Below are 19,565 nucleotides of genomic sequence, written 5' to 3' on the forward strand. Positions count from 1 at the left end.
GGCACCAGCAGGGAGAGGGGCAAACTGGATGGGCCCTGGTGCCAAAGAAAAGGGCCCCAAAGGAAAGGCCTGGTGCCAAAGGACAAGCTGAAGGCTGTTCCTCAAGGAGGCAGCTCTGGTTTTTGCAGTTTGGTTTTGGTTTCCCCCCTACAAGTCTGTCCAGGAAGCGAGATTCATTTCTTAGCACTGGAGAGTCAGAGGCCCCTTCTCTGTGAGCTGGAGCACTGGAGCAGAAAGGTGGCTGGGCCAGGGCCAGGACTGGTTGTCTGTTTCCTTCTCTTCAGCAGAGAAGTTGGGCAGCAGTTGGCAGTGCCCCAACTCCCCTCTTGAATGTGATGAGCCCCTCACCTTGTCCTGTATCAAGTTAATGTTTGTAGAACCATGCCTCTCTTTGCTGATCAACCTGTATCCCCAAATATAAAGAACAGAAAGAAGCCCTGGGCCCCGCATATTGGGGCTTTGAGACTCAGGAGGAAGAACTACAGGTATATCCAGACGCTCTAGGTCGGCCTCCAGGGCCTAGGTCCTTCCTGGGCTGGTAGCAGAGGGCCATCACCTTGCAGCCCTCCTAGCCCACCCTATACCCCCATAGCCGCACTTCACTTCTTCTCTGATCCACATTGGAAACACCACATTTATTTGTCAGAGTCTTTTAAACCTCTAGTAAGACATACAGGAACAGCAGGGCTCTCCTGCATGCTGCCCTGGCCCAGCTCATCAGGCATGCAGGATGGAGCTGGCAGATGAATCAAGGTGTCTTCAGGAGTGAGGCCATTGAAGCTGCAGGCCCTGCAGTCCCATGCCCTCCCCCACTAGGCCTAGACTGCAATCAGGAAGGTGGGCCCAGCCCAGTCCTGTTGCAGGGGCCTCTTACAGGGAGTTGCCTTCCCTCCCCCTCCCCCTCCCTCTTAGATCCCCTCAGCTTGTAGCCTGAGCCATGCACTTTGATCCTTCACACAGGTACCACACCAGCTGCCATCAGGCTGGTTCTGTGTGTCCTGCCTCTCCTGTCAGGTAGTCGGCTGGACAGGGCAGTCCTGGCTCTCCTGTCCTTACTCTGTGTAGCCAGCTCAGGGCTGGGCACTTGGTGGGGGCAAAGGCCTGTCAGATAACCACTGCAGGCAGGAACTCCCAGCTGCTGCTGGCCCCCAGCCTCCATCCATGGGCTCCTGGTTGGCCCTGAAACTCTTCAGGGCCTCGACTTTCTACAGTGCAGATCAACACCTCCTCCTTCAAGAAGCCCCCTAGCTTAGTGCCAGACTTGAGGCTGGGCAATGGATGGTCAGCCAGGGATGCTACTTCAGGGCCCTTAGGACTGCCTCCAGCTTCATGGCCACTGCCAGGTCGCCCTTCACCTTCAGTCGCCCACTCATGTAGGCCCCCAGGGGCCGCAGCTCCCTGCACAACAGAGCCCGCAGGTCTGCCTCAGCCATCTCCACCACCACGTCGGGGACACCTTCAGGAACCCCATGTCCCACCCTGCCTCGCCCTGTAGGTGGAAAGAAAACTGAGCATTAGTAGGGATGTGGGAAGACAGCTATGGAGGGAAGAAGAAGTTAGCATGTCCCATTGGAAGGAGCAAAGAATACTGGTTAGGAGTTTAGGTTCTAGGGCTGGATCATAGTTCAGTGGTAAGAGCACCTGGTTAGCATGCACAAGGCCCTGGGCTCCATCCCCAGCACATGTGCACACAAACAGTTTGGGTTCTAATACCCTGGATTCTAATCCTATAGGCCACTTGGTGCCTCAGTGTGCAAATCTGTGAAGGGGACGATGAGCCCTAAATCAAAGCTGATGGTGAGAAGTAGGTGACATAATGCACAAAAGTGCTCAGCACAGAGCCTGGCATGTGGCAGGCTTCCTGTCACATGAGGAGTTCACTCAGGGAGGTGACAGAACAGACTTACTTGGTATCAGCAGCCTGGCTGTCTCAATTGTCCTCCCACAGCAGAGAGAGCAAGGCCCAGAAAATTATTGTCTAGAAATGGTGTCAGAGCCCCTGACTGCCATGGGTTCATCCCAAACTGGTGGCAGGAGTAGGAAGCCTTGCTCCTACAGGGTGTGTGGGAGCGGCCTAAAAAACAGCCATGGGATCAGGTGTATAAGCAACTGGGTATGAGGGGGATGCGGGGAGGGCAGCTGCACCTGTGGTGAGATCCAGGAAGTAGATGCTCTGGGTGCCACTGGGAAGGATGACATTGAACTGGTAGCAGGCCCCAACCTGGCTGACCAGCACTTCAGACAGGAAAGGCTCCAGAGCAGTCAGCAGCCCCTCAGCCACAGGCTGCTTCAGGCCCTGAGATGCAGGTGGCTCCACTTCGCTCACCATCTCCAGGGTATCTGCTGGGGTGGCCAAAAGTGCTGGGGAGGGAGGCAGAGAGGTAGATCAGTGTGTTCCCAGGGACAGGTGGCCTCTGCCTCTTTTGGCTTCTGATCAACTTGCTTCCTTGCCAGGAGGCTGCCCCCAGGTTTCTACCCTAAACACCCAAATCCTGTTTCTTAGCTGTTCCAGCTGAGATCAGATGTGAAGCCCTCTTTCCAGCTACTGCTATCTCCTCTCACGGTGGCTGCCACAGGCCTCTCCACACTCACACAACCTGGACTCTTCTCACTGCCCTAGCTTGGGTTGACCCTAGAATCAGCATGAGTCAAAAGACAGGCAGAGCGTGCACTGTGCTTGGAGCAAGTAGCGAAGTCAGCTCCATGCCAAACTGAACAGCACCTCCCTCCTGCTCCCCAGGTTCCTCACCTGGCCCAGCAGATGGAGTACCTCCTGCCACTGAGTTCATGCCCCCTCCCAGCAAGTGGAGGGCCAGCTGCTGGAGGGTGCTGTCCAGGCTGGACCCGGCTGGGCTGTCCTGGGGCTGCTGTAGCACGGCCTCCACTGCCAGCTCTACGCGGTCCACCTCTAGCCCCCAGGCCCTGGTCACATCGTTGATCTCCAGCTGAAGGACAGTAGGGAAGACATGGAATTCATGCAATAGACCTTTCCTGAGCACCTTCTTTGGGTGGGCCACTATGACCACATGTGGACCTGGAGGTCCCATACCTGTCCTTAGGGAGCACAGGCCGGGGATGCTGACAGTCCAGCTGTGCATGTGCTCAAACAAGGAGGAGGGAGGGCTGGCAGCAGGGAGAGTGACACTGGCAGTGGGGGACTCTCCAGGTGGAGGACCTTCCAGGCAATAAGAACAGCATGCGCAAAGCCCAAAGAGGAGAACCTGGAAGTCTGGGCACTTCAAGCAGCCAGAGTTCCAATTAGTCAGAACCTAAAGTGTGGGCTGGGGGACCAGAGACAGCTGAAGTCTCAGAGGCAGCCTCCTCCTACTCACTTGGATTTCTTCTGAGGCAACAAGGACATCAGAGAGGAGTTCATTCAGGGAGGTGACAGAACAGACTTACTTTTTGGAAACACCCTCCTGGCTGCTGTGTGGACACTGAATTGGATGGGCTGATGATGGAGGCTTGGGACCAAACGGCACTGTTTCAAATTGCAGGAAGAAAGCAGACAGGTTTGGTGGAGGGAAGGAGGGTGAAGTGAAGCAGAGACTCACTGAGGGAGCACAACTCTGCCAACTGCCAAGCTGCAGCAGGCACAGGGCCATTTGGCTTATGGATGTGCCACGGCATAGAGGGCAGGGGAGGGGGAAACAGGCTTCTGGTGTGGTTTTCCTGGGCTCATGAATATGGCATTCACTTAGAGACTCACACAAACAGGATGTGGAGAGGTGTGTGTGATAAGTGCTCTTTTGTTTGTTTTTTAATTCTGAAAGTTTTGGATGTCTGTGGGAGAGCAAGGGTCCCACAGGAAGCTGGATAAATGGGAGCAAGGTGCAGGAGAGTCAGACTGGACTGTGTGCCGTGAACAATAAGTGCCCAGAGGAAACAAGTCCTGAGTGACTGACAGATGAGAAGGGGACAGTGCAGGAACCTGGACAATGAAAGTCAGGAGAACTAGCAAGGTCAAGGGGAGCAGAAGAGGAGGAGTCTCACACACACAAACACTGCCATCAGGTGAAGGAAGGGAAGGCTGAGAAGTGTCTGCTGGGCTGGGAAAAGGGAGGTCACTATGTCACCACAGCTATCTTAGGAGCTTGGGGGAAGCCTAAGGATGGGATGAGAGAAATGGGAGTCTTCCAGAAAGGAAGGGGAGAGAGGTAAGAGCTAGAGGTGAAGCAGGCAAAAGGAGAATGTTTCTGTGCATTAAAGAGGGAAGAAAGAATAAAGAGACAGTGAACCTGAGTGGAGGGAGAGAGGGAAGGAGAGAGAGGGGGAGTCCTGGAGAAGGTAGGGCCCAGAGCACTGTCCTATGAAGAGATGAGCCTCAAGAAGGGCATGCAGGCAGGAAATGAGTAAGGAAAAGCATGCAGAAGGGTGTGGAGGTTGAAGTTGGAGGCCAAAAGATTCCTGTCTGAGAGTTTGTTTTTCTTTTTTTCTTGCATGTAGAGGCAGGATCTGCTGCAGAGTGATGGGGTGGCCAGGCTGCAAGAGGGCAGCAGAGAGGTGGAACCACCTGAGAACACTAGCGGGTGAGCCACTGAGGAGGAGCCAGCAAGTGAGGGGCAGTCTGCAATCCTTTCAGAGGAAAAGTGGGCAAAAAAGAAATGAGGTTGAAAATCCCTGCCTGAACCAGGGCTGGGGAGATTCTGCTTCAACCTCAGGTGCTGCCCTTGCTTTGCCAGGTGCCCACTGAGTATGGGCAATGGCCCTGAGTAACTCTCACATCTCAGGATGGACTGCCCCTTTCACACCAGGGCAATTTTTAACAGGGTGGAGATCCACTTTTCTTTTCCTAAAGATAAATATAATGGAATATGGGTTTGATTTTTTTTTGCTACTGGAAATTGAACTCAGGGGCACTCGATCACCAAGCCATAACCCCAGCCCTATTTTGTATTTTATTTAGAGACAGGGTCTTAGCGCCTTGCTTTTGCTGAGGCTGGCTTTGAACTCACAATCCTTCTGCCTCAGCCTCCTGAGGGTGTGAGGTTTTATGAATAAAAATATGTTATCAACTTATTGTCTGAATTGTATTAGATCAAACACTCTGTTGAGGATGGGGGATCAAGGGCTCTGGCTCTGGTCCAGCTCTTTGTGTGTAGGCAAGTGGGGAAGTAATGGGAATTGACCTCAGGGGTGCTCTTCTACTGAGCTACATCCCAGTCCTTTTTATTTTTTGAGACAGAGTCTTACTAAGTTGCCCAGGCTGGCCTCAAACTTGCCATTCTCCTTCCTCAGCCTCCTTGGCTGCTGGGGTTACAGGTGTGTGCCATCATGCCCAGCCAGTTGTGGCTCTTAAAGGCAAGTTGAATCATTTCTGAGTCTGGGTTTCCACCCTCCAGTAATACTGGCCCTCTTGCTGCAAAAATGTGAAGATGAGATACTCTGGGACAAGCACTGGGCTCTGTGAACCACGACAGACAGAGTATGTGAGGGCTACGATCAGGAGTAACCTTCTGAGGAACTTTACCTAGCTGGCTGCTTGCTGACCTCATTGATGGAAGGAGCTGGGGATCTCCAGAACTGGCATTCATCCCACTCCCTCTCTGTCCTCTAATCCCATACCCCTGGGTTTAGATCAGAGTGGAGGGGAAAGAGGGAAAAGTTCTCTCATCTTCCTCCATGAGGACAAGCAAAAGGGAGGAAGCACAAGTTGAGTGTGGCTGTGAGAGACATGCCACTGCTCCTGCACTTATGTTTATCCTATCTTTTAGAACAAAGAATTTAAGGTGAATTCCATGTAGATCATTTTCATATACATGGAGAAAATCCAAGAAAAAGATCAAATGTCTCCATGTTTCTTTGTTCTGTTCCAAGTGAGAAAAATCAGCCCACAAAAATGCATATGCTCTCTTATGAGCACAGAACTCTCATCAGGGGGTTGGGCTGGAAGGGTCCCCCTCCTATCACCCACCACCCACCCTGAGAGTTGGGCCCTGACTCCAACAGGAATTGCAGAGGGCCCTGAGGCCTCATGTTGATGTCAGAGCAATGAAAGACAGGTGATTACACTCTTGGCACAAAAGGTAAACTAAAGTTAGAACAAACTGGTGTTTGCTCAAAGTGACCAGGTGCCAGCTCTGAGCTCTACCTTGTGAGGAGCCGCCTACCAGGAGCTGATCGCTGATCTTGAGCTTCTCCATCTGGATCTCCCGCAGTGGCCTTCTGAGCAGAGCCTTGGTCATGGCATTCTGGGCTGTCATGCGCGTGGCTGTATTTAGGTCCTTTACAGTCATCACCGACAGCACTGGGTCCCAGATACGGAACTGGACATCAGCCCCCACAGACAGCACAGCCCCATCCTTAGAGGCCAACTGTTGGGAGTGGCCATGAGAGAGAAAGGACACTTAGGAGGCTGGGGCTACAAGGAGGTCATGCCCACTGGGACCACCCAATTTGACCCACCCACCTGGCAGATAACTCCTTAAAGGCAAAATGGTGTCCCCAAGTACATGGGATCAGGTGTAAAGAGTGAGGATGCCCTCCTAGCTTTTACTTTGACTTTCTGTTCTCTTCTCCCACTCTCCCAGAAGGCTACTTTCAGGCCAATGCCCTAGCACCCATAGAATACTCTCCACAAGGCCCTACTCTGTCTATCCAGAGCAGCTGGGAAGTCTCTTACCTTGCAAGGAGGGACATTGAAGGCTCGTGTCCTCAGATCCACTCTCTGAAAGGAGTCAATGAAGGGCAGGAGCAGAACCATGCCAGGTCCCTGGGGGGTGCGGATCCGGCCCAGTCGAAACACAATCATCCGCTCATAGGTGGGCACAATCTATCCACAATGGCAAGGAAAAGAGTTAGAAGTGAGGGCTGACATTGTGGCTCAGTGGTAGAGTGCTTGCCTAGCATGGGTGAGGCACTGGGTTCGATCCTCAGCACCACATAAAAATAAAATAAAGGTACTGTGTTCACCTACAACTAAAAAATATATTAAAAAAAAAAAGAGTTGGAAGTGGTCTGCCTAAGCTGGCCAGTGACATTTTCCCAGATCCCTCCTCTCCCCTCTCCCCTTTCCTCGGTCACAATCAAGTATCCTTAACTGTTTTTAGATAAGAAAACCAAGGCTCAGAGAGGTCAGGCTCAGAGAGGTACTCAGAAATCACATAGCACCTGAGTGAAATAGGCACTATTTGAATGCAGTTCTGAATGACTCCAAAGGTCATATGTCTTAATCACCACACTGTACTAACTTGATTTTTTTAAAAGTAGTTTTTAGTTGTATATAGACACAATATCTTTATTTATTTTTATGTGGTGCTGAGGATTGAACTTAGTGCCTCCCGCATGCCAGGCAAACACGCTACCAGCCCCTAACTTTTTAGGGAAACTTTACCTTTGTTGTCTAAAGCTAGACATGACTCATATCAGGAAACTGTCTGCCCTTGGATTAGCTGGGGGAAAGGCTGAGCTGTTGTAACAGCAAACAAAAGGCTTTGCCAACTTCAGGTTGGCAAAGAATCCTAAAGATGTTGAAGAAATTGAGAATTGAAGACCCAGAAATACACAGTAATTTGTCCAAGGCCACACAGTATTTATTTCAGTGGCATTTCAGAACTAGGATCTAGGATCATCAAAGAACTCCCTTTCAGATCACACAAACCTAGAGTCTTTCTAGAAAAGGTGACTATTGTCTTGGGCCACACAAAGAGGAGGGCCTGACAGGGCTTCCACCTTCACCACAGCTTGCAGGTACAGATCTATTACTTATCCTTTTTCCATCTATACCACCACTTGTTGAAAATGAGGCCTGGCTTCCTCATTGCCTGCTGGGCCAGGTTGGGTGTTTTATTTCTAATTTGACCTAGCCCAAAGGAAGGATGATCTGCCCAAGATATCTGTCCAGATCCCAGGACTCAGAAATTTGGGAAGACTTCATAATGGTTCTACTCCTTACTGATTCCCATGATGACAAGTCTGGGCCTCAGTTTTCTCATATTAAAGATGGAAAGAAAATTCTTGCCTTGCCCCTTTCATAGAGTTGTGATAACAGAATATGGAGAATTCATTCATCAATGCCCCAAAACTTCAATATGACCCAACCAACCACTCTAGGACTGACCCAGCCAGTCTTACCTTCAGGGCAAACCAGCCAGAAATGGGGAAAGTGATCATCAGCAGCAAGAACCCCAAGAAACTGATGAGGCCATGGCAGAGGCAGGAGGGCCAGCTTTGGGGTATATCTGGGGGCAAGAGAGAACAGGCAATCAAGGAACACCAGATGGCCTGGCAGGACAGCTGTGTACAAGGAGTTTGGTCAGGTGTACCCTTTGCCCACTTTACCTTTCTCACAGTTCTCAATCATATCTTTGGACATATGCTCATTCCCTCCTCCCATATATCAAAACTAATCTATCCCAAGTACAACCCTCACAGTATTCTTTGCTAGGCAAGTCTCTGAACCTGAGAATCCAATGCTGTCCTTACTATACTGAGCAGGAATCAATCCCTTGTCTAATTTATACTGCCTACTCATGCCTCTCATGGAGCCAGGAGTACCTGGGCATCTTTAAATGTGTGCTGGCTTGAGCTGAATGCTGTTGGCATAACACATTCCTCCTCTACCAAATGCCCCAGAAGACCGCTTTCAAGGGATTCTTATGGAAACAATGCCTTAGCCTATAGGGATAGGGATACAGCACTAATTTCTCATTAATAGGAGCCTGAGATGGGGGATAAAATTTTCTTTTCTACTCTTCACTCCATTTTAATGCCCTAAGAACCATCAAAAATGCATATTTCAATTCAAGCAGTTTGATGGTGGTGGTGGTGGTTGGGGTGTGGAGGGGGCAGGTAGGAAGATAAGGCACATCCAAACTAAAGAGAGAACCAGGTGTCCAGGATGACAGAGAAAGCCCTAGAATCTGGGATGAGCTTATTCTCTGTTCCTCTTCTTCCAATCCTGGACAGGAAGCAGAAAGGAACCTTGGTTCCATCTTTCATGAAGCTCATGTCTGCTGGGTTTCCCAAGCCCCAGGACACCAAGTTTCTACTTCCTGCCTGACCCACTCTGACCCACTGTGACCTCTGCAGGAAAGAAATCCTTGGACAGGAGCAGCTGTCAGTACAGAAGGGTCAGGGAGGCACCAAACCTCCAAGGTCAGGCTGAGAAGTATGGGATCTGGCCTGTGGCCAAAGGAACCATAGAGAGCTTTGGAGCAAGACAGGGCGAGGACAGACAATGGATTGCTGAAGGCCTGCCTTTTTGTTCTGTGTATCTTCTCCAGCTACAAAGGAGATGGCAGGTCCCTGGGTTTCTACCCTGGGGTGAATATTCTTCCATTTCTCCACAGGCGCCTGTAGGGTGCTGATGACCTATGCATAATCGGAACTTGAAACCTATGTCCTGATAAAAGCCGAGGAGAAATGTCATGCGGTTAATTTCGGGAAGATGGAAGCTACGCTGGCTCTGAGGCTGCAGTGCCAGGCATCTAGGGAGAGCAGATCAGCAGAAACACACCAGCGCCGGGCCCAGCCCCCTCTCCACTTTGCAAGTCGTTCCCCTTCTCGGTCCCTCCTCTGAGGGTGCGAGGCCGGCCGACTCCTTAGGGGCAGAGGGTTCCGGCCTGTGGGTACTGGCCAGTCTTCCCCTCTCCCGGGTTCGCAGTGCTGGGCGACCACTCACCGGACCCCGGCCCCACGCCGCCCCGCTCTGGGGACAAGCAGCCCTTCTGCGAGCCCAGAAAGCCGAAGCTCGACTGCTGGAAGCGGTCAAAATCCCCCAAGGGCAGCGCCCGGTACCCAGACCTGCCGAGCATGATTCCTGACGGGGACACACCCCCGCGCCTCTGCGCGGCCACCACCTCTGCCGGCCGCCGCTTCCGGCTTCCCCGGCGTCGCCAAGGGCGGCGGCTGGGCACAGGAGCAGGAGGCCGACCCGGATCCGCGCCCGCTGTAGCATGGCGACCCCTGCGCTGGGAGGACCGAACTGCGGCGGCAGGCGTCGGGGCGTGGCCTGATTTCTTGGCAGCCCGCGGGGTCGTTGCCACCTCCTCCCAGATCTTACCTGAACTTAGAAATGGAGGAGGGAAGTTGGGCTTCACAAGAGGACATTCAGGAGCCAAATCTCCAGAACAAAGGAAATGCTGTTTTCAGCCTTCTCAACACTCTCTGTCCAAACTCACGCAGGGAGCGAGGTCTTAATAGACTTAGGGTTTCTCTAGAACATACATCACAAAATAATTGCTCTCTGTCCCCACAGCTCAGCAAGCAGGGCCTGTCCCAGAACAGATCTCAGTACATACTGTTGAATGATGGTGTAGCCAGGTCACTATGGACAGAGTGGAGCGGGAAGGGCTGAACTTTGGCACCAAAAGAACAATTTCATGTGCAGACACAGGGTGCAGAGTAGAAGGAAAGGATGGACTAAAGCTAACAGAACAGAGTCACCAGAGCATCACAGCACAGCCCTTGATCCAGTCACCAAAGGAACTTGCCTCTCTAATTTACATTAACCCAAATGTAAATAGCAAATTTATTCTGAAAAGTGTTAACTTCCAACAGGATGTTGGGGCAGGCTGGGAGCAGGTTACCTTCCAAAACAGCCCCAACAGATTTGGAGATAGCCCATCCCAGAGAAGTGATAAGCCCATCCCAAAAAGTGATAATTAAGTCCTTCCTGCCCAGATTACTTGTTTGGCCCACCTGTGTCCCACCCCTCGGGCCTTCCCACCTACATTCCATCACCAAAACTATAAAAGGGGAGACAACCGCACTTCCACGGATTCCACCTCTTGGGTCCCCTTCCTCCGGGAGAAGTCTTTTCTGCTGTCCTTTAATAAACTTCTAATTTCTACTCTGACCTTGCCTCGTCGTGCTTCTTTGGTGTTATTCTTCAACATTGGGGAAGCAAGGACTCATCACCGGTCAACAGCGGTAACACTAGCAGCCACCAATCAGCATGAGACAGGGAAATACCTGGGATGCCAGATGACCCTCCCAGTAGTTTATTGTGTTGGGAAATCATGTAGTTCAGCATGAACACCCCTCTTGGCTTAAACCAATCAGTTCAAACGAATCCCCCTCTTGTACTAACCAATCACCCCTACCCAACTTGTTCCTGCCAGTGAATGTGCTAATCATGTTTTAGAGTTGTTGTTTGATTTTCCCGTGTGTGTGATGATTTGCTAAAAGATGCTATGATGTATGTGGGGGTCCCTGCCTTCTCCAAAGAATGTATAAAACTGCTGCAAACCCTGGGCACGGGGCCTCAAAGTGTCACCAGTTGCTGTGTGTGCGGAGGACCGAGCTCGCAATAAACACCTCTTTGCTGCTTACATCGATCTTGGGTCTCTGGTGGTCTTTTGAGGGTCCCGAATTCGAGCATAACACCCCTCTCCTAGGATGGTCCAACTAGGTTGTCAGAGAGACTGTCCTAACACACACTGCTGATGGTGATTCCTGGGTTCCAAACCCTTCACAAACTTCCTTCACTTACAAAACTGGTCCAGTCTCCTTAGTATACTCCTCTTGAGTTCCCTCTTAAATCTGAAAGTGGCCCAAACTACCTTGCCAACAGGCTCTCTTGTTTCAAACCTCCATACCTTTTGCCCAGCTGTTGTTTAGTGTTCCCCACCCGTCTCCAGCCCCGCCCGCCCCGCCCAGTCCCTTCATCTTTGTTGAATTCCCGCTGCTTGCTAAAATCCCAAATGAGTAATCTCCTTTCCAGCCAGTTCCCATACTACGCGACAGTCTCCTTTTGGGGGCTGGTTCTTCTACTAGATCTGGGGTTCTTTGAAGCAAGGGCCGTGTGTGGTTCATCTCCGGATCCCAGGGCTCCAGGTACCAGCTAGGGTGGGCACAAAGCTGGGTCCAAGGTGAGATGTATGAATGACTCAAAGCCTCTCTGCCGGAAGGCTCAGCCTCGCTTTCTCTATCGGAGCTCAGCCACGCCTCCCCTGCTCTCCTCCCAGCTCCGCTCCAGTCTTCAAAACGCACAGCCCGCCTCTCGGCGCCTAGGCCCGCCCCAGCCCTGTCTCACTTCCTCTCCGGAGGCGGGCCCTCGGCCGGTACCTCCCTTTTGGAGTCAGTTCTGGAGACCGCCTTCTGACTGACGCCACGAGTTGGGTTTCTTCTCCCGCCCTCCAAGATCCAAACGGAGGATCCAAACGGAGAATCGAAACTGCGCTGGGCTGTATGCAGCAGGAACCTGCAGCCGCCGGATCTCCTGGCCTCCAGCAGGACCCTGTCCTGCCTCATACGCCCACCATGCCTCCCCCGGAGTCCCCCTCCGAAGGCCACCAGCCCAGCCACAGCCCAGCAGAGGTATTAATGGGTTTGGGGATGAAGGGGTTTAGGCTTTGTTGGTTTGCTGTGGTGAGAGAGTTGCGAAGAGTAATGAAGATCGAGGCCAGGTATCTTAAAGAGTGATACTAAGAGCGAAGGCCAGACATCAGGGTCCTGACCCTCTTGGCTGGGGTAGCCAAAGGGCCTGATAGAGTAGGAAGGGGAACAAGATGAGCTGGGGGGACCGCTTTGGACTGTGGTTCTCCACTGAACAGTTTGGGAAATGGGAAGGGTCAGTAGCAGCTGACTGGCCTTTCCACTTACCCTGGAGCCTTGCCTTTTCCCACATGATGGACCTCAGGTTAGGGAGAATACAGGTAGTAGCCCTATTGCACTGACCTGGAGCTAGAGGCATGCCCCAGGCACGGCAAAACCACAACACCCAAGTTTCCGGATCAGAAGTGAAGAACTGTAACCCAGAAGGGAGAGGTTTCCGTGGCCAAGGCCTAGCTCCAGCTCATGTGGTTTCTTCTTAAGGAAGTCTCCCAGTCCTTCTTTCAGAACACCCTTCCTGGCCACCTCTGACCCACAAGTGGGTTTGTTAAGTCCTTCTCCTGCAAGTTTTGCCTCAGCCTTCTCCTGGAGACCCTCACCTTCACCCCCAAAGGAACTACTTGGCACCTTGTTGTATGTTTTTCCGGGCCCTTTTGCTCCCCTTCATGAGAGCACAAATAACATCATATTGCTGTAACTTTTATTATTAACATTTTAAAACTAAGAATAACATTACTTAACAATACTGGTTAAAATTTATGTGCCAAGTACTGTATTGAGAGCACTTTTGTGGGACTTTTTTTTTTGTGTGTGTGTGTGTGGTGAACTGCACCTACCATAAAAGTTACCATATTAACCATTTTTTTTTTTTTTAAAGAGAGAGAGAGAATTTTTTTTTTAATATTTATTTTTTTTTAGTTTTCAGCGGACACAACATCTTTGTTTGTATGTGGTGGTGAGGATTGAACCCGGGCCACACGCATGCCAGGCGAGCGCGCTACCGCTTGAGCCACATCCCCAGCCCCCATATTAACCATTTCTAACTGCATAATTCTGTGACATTAAGTTCATTAATAATGTTGTGTAACCATCACCACCATCTATTTCCAGAACTTTTTCATCACCCCATAAACCTGTACCATTTAAGCAATAGCTCCTTTGTTCGCTGATAACTTCTAATTTACTTTTTGTCTCTATGAACTCGACTATTCTGGATATTTTATGTAGGTGGAATCTCTCAGTATTTCTCCTTTTGTGTCTGGCTTATTTCACTTAGCATAATGCCTTCAGGGTTCAGGTATCAGAATTTCATTCCTTTTTAAGGCTGACTAATATTCCATTATTGTATGTGTAGACCACATTTAGTTTATTCATTCATCTATTGATGAACACTTGAGTTGTTTCCTCTTGGATATTGTGACTAATGCTGCTATGTACATTAGTGTATAAATATCTGTTTGAATCTTTGTTTTTAGGTCTTTTTCAAGTATATATCTAGGAGTGGAATTGCTGGGTCATATGATAGTTCTAAGATTAACTTTTGAGCCTCCTCACAAACTGTGTTAATGAGATTGGTGTTTAGTATATTCACCATCTCAACTGAGTTCATTGCAGGCAAGGATGTATCCTATGCATTTTTATATCCCTGGGCCTAATACTCTGTCTGATGGGAAAGTAGATTGTATGGTGAGATTAAGAAGGCATGAGTAAAAGGGGGAATTGGGGGCCTGATAGGCCAGGATTTTGCATCATTAAATGACTGCCTGGAATGGAATGTGAGCTCTTACTCTTGACTTCCAATTGAATGGGCTGGTGGCCAATGGGTGGGGACTCCTGGGACTTCTAGCCTCACCTCCCTTTCTTTGGTTCTCCAGCAATCCATGGAAGAGGAGTTCCAGTTCCTGCACTGCCAGGGATGCCAGGCACCAGCCAAGTGCCCCAAGCTGCTGCCTTGCCTGCATACGTTGTGCTCAGGATGCCTGGAGGCTCCGGGCCTGCAGTGCCCCATCTGCCAGGCGCCCCGACCCCAGGTCGAAGATGACTCCCCGCCTTTGGATAACATATTCTTCGAGAGCTTACAGCGGCGCCTGTCCGTGTACCGGCAGATCCTGGATGCACAGGCGGCTTGCACCCGCTGCAGAGAACCGGCTGACTTCTGGTGCTTCGAGTGTGAGCAGCTCCTCTGCTCCAAATGCTTTGAGGCGCACCAGTGGTTCCTCAAGCATGAGGCGCGTCCTCTGGCCGAGCTCCGCAGCCAGTCAGCTCGTGAATTCCTGGATGGCACCCGCAAGTCCAACAACATCTTCTGCTCCAACCCCAACCACCGCACCCCTGCGTTGACTAGGTGAGGGTACAGCCCTGGGTGGGTGGCCCCACGGGTAGGGGCTGAGGAGAGCAAAGAAGAAAAAAGTCACACAGAGGCAGACAAGGAGCTTTTAGGGCTTTACAGCTTAAAATGTGGTCCGAGGACCCGCAGCCTCTGTGGCAATAACCTCAGTTTGTGCTGTAAGTCCCCACGTGGATCAATAGTGTAATTTCTAGAAGTGCCACTGCTGGGCGAAGAAGCGTGAACATTTTACGTTTTGATATATATTACCAAACTGCCCTTTAGAAAATCTTATAGTGGTCTTTTTCCTAAGTGCCAACAGGAAATCTCAGTAAGGCGGATTTCTAGGATCAGACACAGGTATTTGTTTCTATCTGAAAAGTCCAAATCCTAAGGCTAGTCGGTGCTCTCTAGGAAAGTATATATGAAAAGAAAACCAAACAAAATTCCCCAAATCCGCTTATAATTATTGTCATTAAACAGCAGATGTTCATTTCATTTTTAAATAGGTAATACATTTATATGGTTCACAAATAATTTACACAGTCTCCATTCTATTCCTATCTGCCTAATTTCCACCTCTTCTCCCTCCCTCTGGTTGTGAGTAGTCCTTGTTACTAGTTTTGAATGTTTCTTTGCAGTTTCTTTGTGAACATATGTATAGATAGGATAGTCTTATAAGGTCTTGTTTCCCTCTCTTTTAGCCAGTAAGGTAACATACAAAACTGAACTTTTGACCATTCAATAGATTGATATATAAGGCTCTTCCTAATACATACTGTATAGTTCTTGGAGATCCATGTGCAAAGGGAAGTTATTCCTTGTTCATTCTGACATATTGAAAACGACTGTACTTTACTGATAAACTGCCTTACAAGCTGAATTTATGGCAGAGCCCTCCCTGTTCCTCTTTCCTCAACAGCTTATAGTATTAATTTGCATTTCTTTTGCTGATTGTTAAGGTCCAATGGCTGTTTTAGCTACTGGGTTTCTCTGTGGGTTTCCTCAGGTACCTCCCTTTAGTTCTTAAATAAGCAACACTGTGGATTGTTTATTTAGATCCTTTGCCTGTCCCCCACCTTGGAGGAATTATTCCCTTTATTTGTGTAAGAAGTTATTATAATGCAAATATGTTTTCTCAGCATTGACCTTTGTCATTTCACTTAGCACGCGGCATAGTGTTTCACATAGGTCTTTAGTATTATGTAGTCAAATCTGTCCATTTCTTTCTTTATGATATAGTGGCTTTTATGCATCCCAGGAAAGAGTTGTCCCCCCCGCCCATGCCAATGTTAAAAATGTTCTCCTATATTCTGTTTCAATAATTTCATATTTTAGGTGCTGGGGGGTGTACCTCAGTGCCCCAGCACCACACACACACACACACACACACACACACACACACACAAATAAATAAATAATAATTTCATGGCTTTGTTTTTATAATCCAATCTTTAATTTATATGGAATTTGTTTCTGTGCATGGTATAAGAATTATTGCTTTGTTTTTCTCTCCAAATGGATTTTTTTTTTAAATCAGGGATTGAACCCAGGCATGCCTAACCCCAGCCCTTTTTATATTTTATTTTGAGACAGGGTCTTGCTAAGTTGCTTAGGGTCTGGCTGAGTTGCTGAGACCAACTGAACTTGCGATCCTCCTGCCTCAGTCTCCTGAGCCACTGGGATTACAGGCCTGTAGTAGCCTAGCTCCAAATGGAAAAACAGTTCTCTCCACTGCATTTATCAGATACTCACTGTGCCCTGATCTGAAATGCCCTTTATTTTATTTATTTTTTATTTTATTTTATTTTTTTTATGTGGTGCTGGGGATCGAACCCAGTGCCTCATGCATGCTGGTAAGTACTCTACCACTGAGCCACAACCCCATCCCCTAAAATGCCCTTTTAAATCTTTTTTTTTTTTTTTTAGTTGTAGTTGGACACAATGCCTTTGTTTTATTTATTCATTTTTATGTGGTGCTGAGGATTGAACCCAGGGCCTTGTAACAACACCTAGGTGAGCCCTCTACTGCTGAGCCACAACCCCAGCCCCCTTTTAAATCTTATACTAAATGCTTATGTAGTCATGAGTGTGTTTGTAAATCTCTGTCCTATGCTAATGATCTGACTGACTCTGTTCTTTTTTTTTTTTGCTTTTTCCCATTCTTCAAAACTTATTTTCCTTTTACAGTTTATACAGTTTTAAAACTAACATGTTCATTGGGATTTCGATTGAAATTGCATTAAATCTGGGGATAATTGGCCTTATCCCTGATTATTTCTTTTGGATTTTATAGTTTTATTGGCATAGGTCTTGAATTTATAATTTGTAATACTCAACAATGAGATCTTTTTACATTACAATTTATAACTGATTATGATTAGTCCTCACTAATCTTAATTTATGTAAATTAATATCATATTAAGCCATCTATCAAGTTCTCTTATTATCTCTGTTAAGTTTTTCAGTTGATTTGTTTAGATTTTTTAGGTTAACAAATCTGAAAATGGTAGGGCTTTTCATTTTCTGGATACTTGCACATGTTGCCACTTTTTATAGCTTTGTTTCATTGTCCAGAACCACCAGAACAACATTGCATAATAGTGATTAGAAAAGGCAACTTGATCTTGTTCCTATCTTTAAAGAGAAAGTTTCTAATATTTTCTTGTTAAGTATGATGTTTATTGTTGACTTCCTTAGGTAATTTCTTAAAATCACATTAAGAAATTTATTTTTTGTACTTGGTTTACCAAGAATTTTGTTGTTACTATTCTTTTGTTTTTGTTACTGTTGTTTTGCAGGTCTGGGATCAAACCCAGGGCCTGACACTCCCTAGGCAAATGTTCTGTCACTGAGACAGGTTCTAAGCCCCAATATTGTTTCATTTTTACCACAGGAAGAGATGTCCTTTAAGACTCTGTAAGGGTATCCTTTCACTTTTTACTATGAAAATTAATTTAATATGTGTTTCTTTATGTTGCCCATTGTTTAATTACCAGAAGGAAAAACCCTACTTGGTCATGATGTTCTATTATTTTAATTCTCAGCTAGTTTCCATTTAATAATATTTGTTTAGGCTATTTTCTATATCCATAAATATAATACATTTTTTTGTGTGTGTGGTACTGGGAATGGAACCTAAGACCTTGCATTTGTTAGGCAAGTACTCTACCAAAGAACCACATCCCCAGATCTTCTTAAATTTTTATCTTGAGAGAGGGTCTCTTTTAGTTGCCCAGGCTGGCCTACTAACAATCCTCCTGCCTCAGCCCACCATGTAGCTGGAATTACAAGCATGCACCACTGTGCCTAGCTATAAAGTTAATCAATTTTGTATAAAATATGTGTGATTTGTCAGGTTTTCTTATACATTTTATACTAATTTTTTATTGAATTTGTAAGCTTTCATTTTTTTGAATATGATAATATGTTCTCGGTAGTTCAAGGGATATTGGTCACAGGACCGCTCCCCACCTCAAACACACTTCCTGCATGTACTCTAAATCACCTCTAGGTCACTTATAATACCTAGTACAGTGTGAGTGCTATTTAAATAGTTTTTATGCTGTATTATTTAGGGAATAATAAAAAAAAAAGTCTGTATATGTATATGTTCAGTACAGATGCAATTTTTAAGAATACTTTTGATCTGTGGTTGGTTGAATCCACAGATGTGAAACCTGTGGACACAGAGGGCTGACTGAATGTGTGTACAAAAGTTTTTTTGTGTATGTGGTACTGGGATTGAATCCAGGAGTGCTTTACCACTGAGCTACATCCCCAGCCCTATTTATTTATTTTAATTTTAAGACAGGGTCTATCTAGCTAAATTGCTGAGCTTGAACTTGCCATCTTCCTGCCTCAGCCTCCCAAGTTGCTGGGATTGCAGGCATGTGCCACTACACTTGGCTTACAAGTAGTTTCTATATATACACCCGCATATATTTGTACATGTACATGTATAGGTACACACATTAGAACCTATTTTGTCCATCACTATGAAGAATAAAATATGATTTTTGTTCCAGCCAAAATAAAACCTTTTGCATACTTTTCTTTTTCCATCTTTCCCTTCCCACTTTCATACTTGGTTGAAAAAATGTGAACTTGTAGTTCCAGATTATTGCCTTTTCTATTCTAAACATCCATTTTAACAATTACTAAGCTTCATAATCACATTACAATTGTTCATAACCTTAGACATTAATTGGTTTCATTGCTCACAAAATTTTTTTTTTCTATAGGTTATCTTTCCTTCTTTCTTTTTTTGTCTTTCCCTTTCTTGAAATATTTAATGTGATTGAGTTTCCTTTTGGCTGGAATACCTCAACAACAAGTAATTTAGTTATTTTATTTTTATTTTTGAGATCTTCAGTGTCTTAATTTGCATGTCCTTATTTTGCTGTCACACATAAAGGAACTTTTAGCTTGCTGTCAAATTCTGAGGTTGCAATCACAATTCTTTCATAAATTTTCAGCCTCTAGTGTTTCAGATGAGTAATTCTAATTATTTTTCCTCTGTGAGTAATCTGTTTTTCATTTACTAAGGATCCTTATATAACTTTTTTCTCTTGGAAATCATTGATAAGTTGTATTGAGTATAGATCTTTCTCTTTTTCCAGGAATCCTCCATAACCATTGTTGATCTGAACACTCAAGTCTTCAGCTCAGTAAATTTGTCTTCTACTGTTTTATATATTGATTCCCTACTTGTTTTTATTTTTACTACTATTGCTATATGGATGTTGGAACGCCAAATACTTCCTGTATATTATCTTCCTCTTTTTTTTTCTTTTTTTCCTATAAATTCTATCACTTTGCCTTTTTCCTCACAGATTCTTAGAGGGCTCCTTGAACTGATTTTCTAATCCATCAACTCCTATACACTTCTTTCAATGTTTTATTACCTGGATTGAGTTGTTTTGATTCCCCAGTACTCATGCTTTTTTTTTTTTTTAATTGC

General features: G+C 47.0%; 2 protein-coding genes across 4 annotated transcripts in view; one reads left to right on the plus strand and one right to left on the minus strand.

Moving 5' to 3' along the window:
- Positions 1–619: 619 nt before the first annotated feature.
- On the minus strand, positions 620–9,841 carry Stoml1 (stomatin like 1). 3 transcript variants are annotated; one of them, XM_026387785.2, is made up of 8 exons: positions 9,745–9,799; positions 9,199–9,343; positions 8,074–8,180; positions 6,623–6,772; positions 6,111–6,314; positions 2,750–2,945; positions 2,146–2,361; positions 620–1,489 (listed from the first exon to the last, which is right to left on the minus strand). In XM_026387785.2, exons 2-8 carry the CDS (start codon positions 9,278–9,280, stop codon positions 1,296–1,298), a joined length of 1,149 nt encoding a protein of 382 aa, XP_026243570.1. In that variant the 5' UTR covers positions 9,281–9,343; positions 9,745–9,799; the 3' UTR covers positions 620–1,295. The 3 variants fall into 3 exon arrangements, with proteins under 3 accessions (XP_026243570.1, XP_026243571.1, XP_026243569.2); XM_026387786.2 differs by lacking the exon at positions 9,199–9,343 and having other exon boundaries at positions 9,745–9,841; XM_026387784.2 differs by lacking the exon at positions 9,199–9,343 and having other exon boundaries at positions 9,623–9,809.
- Positions 9,842–12,068: 2,227 nt separating this feature from the next.
- Positions 12,069–19,565, plus strand: part of Pml (PML nuclear body scaffold) — a 39,304-nt gene continuing 31,807 nt past the window's right edge. The window contains exons 1-2 of the mRNA XM_026387823.2: positions 12,069–12,261; positions 14,151–14,620. Of these exons, the coding sequence (XP_026243608.1) occupies positions 12,133–12,261; positions 14,151–14,620 (599 nt within the window). The 5' untranslated portion in view covers positions 12,069–12,132. The remainder of the gene's footprint in view (positions 12,262–14,150; positions 14,621–19,565) is intronic.

Source organism: Urocitellus parryii, chromosome 6 (genome assembly GCF_045843805.1).
Source record: "Urocitellus parryii isolate mUroPar1 chromosome 6, mUroPar1.hap1, whole genome shotgun sequence".
NCBI lineage: Eukaryota > Metazoa > Chordata > Mammalia > Rodentia > Sciuridae > Urocitellus > Urocitellus parryii.

Coding starts and splice junctions, on each gene's coding strand:
- Stoml1 (XM_026387784.2), bottom strand. CDS start 9,755: ATGCTCGGCAGGTCTGGGTACCGGGCGCTGCCCTTGGGGGATTTTGAC. Junction 2,946..6,110: donor AGATCAGCGATCAGCTCCTG/GTAGGCGGCTCC, acceptor ACTGTCCTTCAG/CTGGAGATCAACGATGTGAC. Junction 1,490..2,145: donor CTTCCTGGATCTCACCACAG/GTGCAGCTGCCC, acceptor TTCCACCTACAG/GGCGAGGCAGGGTGGGACAT.